Raw genomic sequence first — 9652 nt, 5'->3', positions numbered from 1 at the left:
AGTGGAATCGTCTTTGAAATCCACCCGCTCTAGCTCGAAATCGTCAACGTTGAAGCTGTCACTCAACGTCTGCGGAATGAGGATAGCTCATCTAGTGCGAAAAAACGTCTCGCCTGTCTAAACTCCACAAAAACTATTATCAATTATCCTAGTACCTATAGTCATAATTTGATACCATTTTATTTATTTATCATATAAAATTATTATAACCCTATAATTTAAGTTTAACATTAGATGAAAGCCTTACTTCTCTATCCAAACTAGTTTTAAGTAATTTTTATTTTTTTTTTGTAACCACATGATTTTCTACATTTTATGACTGAGCTATATGTCTTCACTTAATATTAAAATTGTAATAACTTTTAAATTAAAAAAAATAAATTATATGTTCTTACATGTAAAAAAGAAAATTAGAAAATATTCATACAAATTGTATACAAAATTATACTTCAAGATAATTTGTTTTTGTACAATAAATATAGTACATTATATGAAAATAAATTTGTAAAATTAAAATTGAATCATCATTCAACTAATTAAAATACTAATTAGTGAATTAGTAGGAAAGCATAAGAAAATATCTTTTAAAAAAGGGAAAGCCAAATATGTAAAAAGATAGCAACAGCAAGGGATAAAAACGTAATCTAACCCAGCATCAAATATGCAATAAAGAGGTGCACATCAGTAAGGAATTAGGGTTAGGAGAGATTGAGGCTTTTAACAAAGGGATGGGGGAGTTTATGAGGGTGGTTGCCTCCCTTTGCCGTTAACTTTCCGGTCATCGGAGCCGGTGATTTCTTTCCCCATCAACAGCCCTCTGCAATTGTGTGTGCGTGCGTCATTCTCTCTCTCTCTCTATCTCTATCTCTATCTCTCTATCTATATTGAATCAGCAATTGTATGATTCTTTCTTTCTTGCTGAGTTTGTATAAATCAGCTAAGAGCTTGTTTGATTTGGGTTATTTGGAATTTTGTTTTTTTGGCTGTGATGATGTTTTTTCTCTAATCTGAGTTCTGGAGACCGAGAAGGGTAAAACCCGTTTTCATGGCGAGGCAACTCGGAAGGTCGGTCCGCCGAGTGGACTCAGTATATCTGCTCGGCATGCAACCGCCTGTTGCATCCATGTTTTGGGAAGGAAGACAAACCTTTCTCTCTTTTCCGACTCAAAACTCATATCTGAGCCTTTCCCAGATCTTCAATTTAAGATTGTATTTATGGCTGATAATCCAATTTTAGATTCTAGCAAATTTACAAGTAAACAGTGTGATTAAAAGGAGTCTGTTTATAGATGTCATAAGAGTTTGTTTATTTTGTCACAAACCTGTTGCAATTTTCTTAGATTTGAAGATACTCCTTGTAAAGGAATTCAACTTGCAAAGAAATTTAGGGATCATAATTTGAAATTGTTTGCTAATTATTAGCTTAAACAAGTTGTTAAGGGGTTTTCAATGACAATGGTGAATGATGAAAATCAAAATTTGAACATTTTGTAGTAAATTATGTTTGTGTTTGATTATTGGAATTGCTTATATTCTTGGTAATTGATAAGATTTTATTTGGCAAGGACAAGATACTTTGTGTGATATCTTTTATTTGGTTCTTAAAGATAATACAAATGCTCTACATTTGTTATTATGTTTCTTACTATTATTATAGACCTCCCACTGGGTCTGGTTATAAACATAGGAATTGAAAATTGAAACTCAATTTACATTTTTATTATGTTCAATTTCAGTTTACTGAAATCATTATGGTTTCTTGCTTTTTTGAGAACACTGTAATTAAACTCAAAATGAACAAGAATGATATTGGAAAGTTCACTAAAATTTCAGGAAACTTGAGAATGGTTATTTGGGCCTAGTTGTTATCAAGGGTAAAAAAGGGATTTGATTAAAAATTGAAATGCTCAAAAATCAATCTCAAATTGGTACATCTGTTGCAAAAGAAAACTAAAATTAGGATATACTGTAATGGCTATAAACTTGGCATCAATTTAAAGCTAATTGTTTTCAAGGGTCTATCCTTAACTTGTATTATAAAATTAAAATCCCACAATCTGCACTATCAAAATTGAAATTCAACCTAGAATTTAAAACCCTAAATTGCTTCATCAAATTGAAAATTATAAACTTGTTAATAAAAATATACACAGTAAACAGAACAATTTTATAATGGTTGGGTTATATCAACCTATATTCACTATGATGAAATGGATTACCAGAACAATCTCACAAGAAAATGCTCTATCAACTCACTAATTATTTTCACAACTTTTTAAACATTTAAAGAATCCTTTATAGATTATTGTTACAAAATATTTTAATAAAATAATATACCTATTAACAAGGAGATATTTGTGTTAGTTTAATGGGCTGAATTTCAGGATGACCTTTTACAAAATTAAAAAAAAATGGACTTTATTCCTATTTTTATTGATAATGCATTATATTAAAATGTTACACTATCAAAACTACCCTTATGAACTGGTTTTGTTTCTATTTTATTTGTAAAATGAAAAAGTTAAATAGGGAAGAGTACTTTTTTTTAAGTATAAAAGAGGGAACAAATTAGGTCAAAGTTTGGGAGATGATCAAACTCCATCAAGGAGGCAATTGAGAGAAAAGGGTAAGAATTTGTATAGAGGGTTGTTGCCCCTTTCTTCGTCAAGCGTTTGAGTCGATGATTTCAGATCTCTCCAGATCAGATCGAACAACCCTAGGTGGAGACATTGTTGGCCATGTTGCATGATCATTCCTTTTTGTAATTGTAGATTGATTTTTACTTTGATTGATTCCAAATAGTCAATTATTTTAAAACAATTTTTTCTGAACTGACATTTTCATTCACAATGAAGGCACAAAAAAATTATTGGACTTTTGTCTTATAAAACGAGTTGGATACTAAGACACCACCATAATATGTTACTATAGTGAGAATAATCGTCGTAAATGTAAGTCCTTGATAATTCGTCGGATGAATCACAAGCATCGTTGTTGTACTTCATTTTCATTGAAAAAATCGACTGAGGGAGGATCGAGAGATATTTACCGTAAAATTATGGCTAGGGTTACTCGGTCTTTCAACGATATTCAACTTTTACAAAATGCTGTATTACTTCACTAATTTTCAGTGTTAGAAACAATTTTTACTCTAGTTAGGTACAAAACATTTTCACCTATTATATAGGAGTATCTTAACTAATTATCGATACAAATTATATTTTTAACCTTTATAATAAATATTAATTAACCTAACGATGGTTATAGCTCCTACTAACTAACTATCACTTTTTGAATAATTTTGATTTCTTCTACAATATTGATACTCATTATCACTTTTGGGATTTATCCTGGGTAATAATTTGATAAATGTGACTTATCATTGGACTAGAACTAGAATCCGAAGAACAACTTGATGACATAGTGATAAAATCTTTGAAATTGTAGGCAAACTGAATTTTTTGATGGGAATAATCAAAGACTAAATGATAGACAGTTGAAGTAAAAAAAATTTCCCAGGAATCCTTAATTAATTTAATTATAATTAATTGGTTTAATTATAAGTTAATTATTTTAATTTTATTTATTTAAAAATAAATTAAAATAATTATTTAATATTATAAATTAAATGGTAGATTTTTAGTGTTTACTGTAACAAATATATATATAATTTAAAAATATATTAATAATTTAAAAATATATTAATAATTTAAAAATAAATATTTATAATAACTTAAAAATAAATAATTAAATATTTTTTTAATAATAAAATATTACAGAGAGAAAAAATAATAAACATACTATTTTTAAGGATATTTAGCATAAAAATCTTTTACTCTTACGATTCAAATTAATCGTTTTTTACCGGTTAAACTGTTCAGTTTTCGGTTAAACTATTTTTGAAACGGTTTAACCGATAAATCGGATAATAATTTAATTAAATATTTATATTTTATAATTATATTAGTTATTCAATCAATATTAGATATATTATAAATTATATTTAATAATTTATATATATTTATATATATATTAGTTATTTTTAAATTTAAATTATAATTTGTATAGAATTATTTTTAAAAAGTTAATTTATATAAATATTAATTTAAAAATATAAATTTAAAAATATAATATATTATAACATATTTTTAAATATATCTATAAAATATTATTATAATATAATATATTGTTACAATAATATAATATATTGTTATAATAATATAATATATTATAATAGAGAATAACATAAGACGCAATTTAATAAAATTATTTAATAAATTTAATATTAATATAAAATATTGAAATATCAATGGATACCAATACTTGTGGGTTAACCGATTTCTAAAATTAAAGATAAAATAGAAACCTTTTAACCAGGGTAATAATTAAAAAGTTGTATTGAAAATATAATTTATTTTCAAATAATATGTTTTTAATCTATTATTAATTATCATAATAATAAATACAAATAATATTATAACAATTCATAGTTATAAAATTAAAAAGATTATTTTTTATAAAAAAAAACAAAACTCAGAAAGAAATACTAATTTATTGTTTTCAGGCTAAAACAAAAAAAATTGCAAAATAACATAATGAACTCAATAATCTAAACCAAAGCTTCATTCCCATTCTAATGAATTGGGAACTTGTGTTCAGGCCACTTAGGAAAAGTGCGCTTGTACAAGCTCATGCATACAGTATCATGCTGCTGAAGAACACCATTGAACACACATTTCATAGCACCATGTGTACCAACAGGCTCCTTCACCCGACCACGACGACCCTTTTTTGACCATACTTCAACAGGCTTGAACCATTTGACATCTTCTGGGTTGTGAAACATATATCTTATAGAGGATTTCAATTTGGAAACTCGCTGAGGATAACCAGTCAAAATAATTTTCTTCAAGATAACTTTGTCTGGATCAACACTTCTCAATGATCCAAATGCAGCTACAGTTAATGTGGAATCATCACCCCTTCTCTTCAATGCAACCAGTGGAAGAGAAGGAAACGAAAGTGGAGCATATATAGATGCTATAGAAAACTGTCCAGGATGAAGAAACCTCTCCATCTTGTTTTTGTCCCCAGTTATATTATCAACAGAAAATATTGGCCTACATACAACTTGGCGAAAACCAACATGAAATATCAATTCTTCTTTCGATTTTATAGGTGCCTCATAACTTTCATTCTTCTTTATGCTAAAATGGAGGATAGACATTTTAGACTCCTCTTCCATTAGGCCACTTGCTATTATGGGCATCTTATTTGAAAGATTGCACAACTTGTACGCAACAGTCTTTGCTACTTTACTGATATAAATCCTCAAATACGTGCCTGAGGGCACACACTCTCCACTGTTTTCTTTATCCATAGCAGGCACACACTCTCCACTGCTTTCTTTATCCATAGAAGGCACACATTCTCCACTGCTTTTTTTATCCATAGCCAAAGCCTTTGCAAGTGCATGTTTTTGTGTCCTTGCAAAATTTTCAATTTCAAATGCTCTGTAATAATCTGCAGGCTTGGTGTCCCATGAAGAGGTCCTAAAGGACTTGAGACCTCTATATTTGGCAAAGCGTTTACGGGCAGGAACATCAAATGGGGTATCTACTTCATCTGGAAACTCTTCATCTGCAGCTTGGGCTTCTTTAATTTTTTTAATCTCTTCCTCTATCTGTTCCCTTGTTAGATTTTCACCTTCCACCATGACAGTATCAACTTCAGTTTCTTCATCTGATTCTCTTGCAGTGAATTGCAGAGAAGCCTGGTCATCATCAAGTTCCAAATTTTTATTGTCCTCGTGCCCAGTTAAAGAAGCCGTGTATTCATCCAATACCATCCCATCACTATCTATAATTGAATCATCGGAATCAGAGTCATCCACTATCCACGCAGCCTGATAATCAGAGGTGCCCACTGGCAATTTCCTTTTTTTCCGCTTCTTCTCCCGATGGTTTCTGTCAGCTTCAGCCATTTCAGCTTCTGTTGGCCATGTTTGCTCTCCAACCGGGTGTTTAGGTTTATTTTCAACCGGCAGAGATTCTTTATGCTTTGCAATCAAGGTACTGATGACCTGAAAGTCAAATGCCTCCTCTGCATCCATGAGATCCCTTTCTATCCTTATATTCAAAGGGCATGGATCTTTTAGAACTTCAATTTTGCTTACCTGATAATCACCTGCACCTGATACATGGACCTGAAACAATGAACAGAATAAAAAAGTAAAGAAACAAATAAATGAAAGCAAATCATTAAATATCACTCGACTACCGGCTGATATAAGGAGAGACTGCGAGAACGCAAGTAACCACTAAGAAGTAGAGTGCATTCTTCTGTGCTGTTATCATCATCTACAATGTCAACCTTCTGTGCCATGAGATATGGCCGTTGGGTTCTCCAATGTGGTACAGTTAGCCTTTGATCCCTAAAGAGCCACATGAACTTGTGTAACTCATCTTTTGTATCAGCTGGATAAAATCTACAATCTTCTGGGAATTCAGAAACAAGGCTCGACGTGCATATCTTTTTTGCAGCATGTCTCTTTTTTGGATCATCAGGTAGATCACGAATCAATACTGTTGTGCTTGGAAGACCAATAGCTCTGAACACGGAAAGGAATTGAGATCCAAGATTATCAATATAAGATCCAGTGGAACCCTCTTTATGCGTGTGAGCGGAGACAACAAAAACAAGAAGATCTGCAACCTTGGCCATCTCCATGCATGACAATAAGTCTCCATGGGGTGCTTGCATCACCGTTGCTCTAAGCTTGTATTCCGAAGAAGCAACTGTTGTATTTGTATTTGTATTTGTATTTGCATTGGTTGCTTCATTCGTGGTTAACAAAGTGAGAAGATCCCTTTCAAGTGAATCTAAATCAACTGTTTGAGAAAGACCATAAAGAACAATGACACGGGGAGAGCTCGCTGATCCAGTGGAAAGAGCCCTTTTTTCCTTTAAAACAGCTGCACGTTTCTTCTCCATTGCCATCTTATTGCGTTGCAATCTAGCTTCACGAGCAGTACCTTTTCCAACATTGCGATCAGATTTAGCAGCCTTTCTCTTATCTTGAAGAGACACTTTGTGTACATTGCGGGTCGACTTCGAAGCAAAGCGGGTCTTATGAGGCTTATTGACCTGAACTTTTGCGCCGGCCATTGAAGAAACTTGAAGAAGATTATCGATCAAATTGAAGAAGATTATCGAAGAAGAAGGTGATAGCTTTTGTTAATAACTCAAAAACCCTAGGAAGCGTCTTTATGCATGTGGAGAGAAGGCGGCGGGCTAGGAAATTTATTATAAAATATATAATTTTTAATTTTAATATTTAGAATATAATTTATTTTCAAATAATATGGGTTTAATATATTATTAATTATCACAACATTAATTCCAAATAATGTAGAACATTTATTAAATTATTATTTTCCTTTTAAACCTTAATTAATTTATTATAATACTTAATCATAATTAATTATTTAGTTGAATTTTTGATGATAATTAATTATTTTAATTTTATTTATTTAAAAATAAATTAAAATAATTATTTTAATATATATAAATATAAAATAAAAATATTGAGTAAAAAGATACATAAGGGGGCGAATTAGACCGAATTAGACCGCGAAATTTATGTGAATAAAGGAGTCTAATCATAGAATATTCTTTCTAATGATCTCATTAATTAATTTGTCTCTTTTCTCTCACGGATTAATTTATAATTTATATTGATTAGTTTATTCTTTCGCCTAAATTTATCCACTATCTTTAGTATATATATATATATATATATTTTGAAAAAATATATATTTATATAAAATATATTTTATTATATTTAAATTTTTGTAAGTATATAATTATGAATAGGATTATATATATATAATATATATATATATATATATAATATATATATATAAATGTTATATATGGATAAATAAATGAGGAGAGAATATTAATTTAAATGTTATATTTTGAAAAAAAATTGAAAAGATAAATTATTTTTTAATAAATTTATATTATATATTGTGAAATAAATGATGATAAAGTTTTTTTAAATTAAGGTAAAGATATAATATTTTTATATATATAAATACATAATATTGTATAAAGTATCGTAATTATATATACAGTGTAATATATATAAATATATTTATATATATATATATATATGATATTATATAAATAATAATAAAATTTATATCTTTTTTCATATATATATATATATTATTTTATTTTTAGATTTTATAGATTTATATCTATGATAAGGGTTAATATTTATATATAAAAAATATATTATTAATGAATATATTTACAGTAATCAATAATTTCGGTTTCGATATCATAAGTTATCTTTATTAATTATCCCAACATTAATTCCAAATAATGTAGAACATTTATTAAAAAAAAAAATTCTTTTAACCCTGAATTAATTTATTATAATACCTAATTCTAATTAATTATTTAATTGAATTTTTTTAACGATAATTAATTGTTTTGATTTTATTTATTTAAAAATAAATTAAAATAATTATTTTAATATATATAAATATGAAATAAAAATATTGAGTAAAAAGATATATAAAGGGGACAAATTTGGAATTAAAAAATATTCGGTATAATCATAGAATATTCTCCTGATTATCTCATTAATTAATTTGTCTATTTTCTCTCACTGATTAATTTATAATTTATACTAATTGATTTATTTTTTTGCCTAAATTTATCCACTATCTTTATTATATATATATATATATATATATATATATATATATATATATATTTAAAAAAATATATATTTATATAAAATATATTTTATTATATTTAAATTTCTAGGTATATAATTATGAAGAGGATTATATATAATATATATATATATATATATATAAATAAATGTTATATATGAATAAATAAATGAGGAGAGAATATTAATTTAAATAATATATTTCGAAAAAAAAAAATTAAAAAGATAAATTATTTTTTAATAAATTTATATTATACATTTTGAAATAAATGGTGATAAAGTTTTTTTAAATTAAGGTAAAGATATAATATTTTTTTATATATAAATACATATTATTGTATAAAGTATCTAATTATATATACAGTGTAATATATATATATATATATATTTATTTATTTATGTGAAAAAGAATATAATTATGTAAAGATATAAATTTTATTATTATATATAATGTCATATATATATATATACATATTTATTTATTTTTAAATTTTATAGATATTTAATTATGATAAGAGTTAATATTTATATATAAAAAATATATTATTAAGGAATATATTTACCGTAATAATAATTTCGGTATCGGTATCATACCTTACCTTTTTTCTTTTTTCGGTATACCTTAAAAATTGATATTTTCGATATATCTTTAATATCTGTATTTTTTTTCGCTCTTATATTTAAAAAAATGTTTATGTATATAAATATAGAAAAAAAAATTAATTAAGGAATATAAAAAATTAATTATAATATATATATATATAATGAGAAAGAAAATATTAAAAAAAAAAAATAGATATTGGTATTTATAAAAAATTAGCCTTGAATCTGTTCAAATGCACGGATAAAAATATATATAAAATATTATTTATTTATAAATATTTTAGATAAAAAAAATAATAT

General features: G+C 26.8%; 1 protein-coding gene across 1 annotated transcript; it reads right to left on the bottom strand.

Moving 5' to 3' along the window:
• Positions 1-4621: 4621 nt before the first annotated feature.
• Positions 4622-7175, bottom strand: LOC124925662 (pre-rRNA-processing protein TSR1 homolog). The gene is made up of 4 exons (XM_047465735.1): positions 6280-7175; positions 5437-6205; positions 5392-5399; positions 4622-5356 (listed from the first exon to the last, which is right to left on the bottom strand). The coding sequence occupies exons 1-4, from the start codon at positions 7165-7167 to the stop codon at positions 4634-4636; spliced, it is 2388 nt and encodes a 795-aa protein (XP_047321691.1). The 5' UTR covers positions 7168-7175; the 3' UTR covers positions 4622-4633.
• Positions 7176-9652: the final 2477 nt, after the last annotated feature.

This window comes from Impatiens glandulifera, chromosome 1 (genome assembly GCF_907164915.1).
Source record: "Impatiens glandulifera chromosome 1, dImpGla2.1, whole genome shotgun sequence".
Classification (NCBI taxonomy): Eukaryota; Viridiplantae; Streptophyta; class Magnoliopsida; order Ericales; family Balsaminaceae; genus Impatiens; species Impatiens glandulifera.
This window is presented reverse-complemented; position numbering and strand designations above follow the sequence as displayed.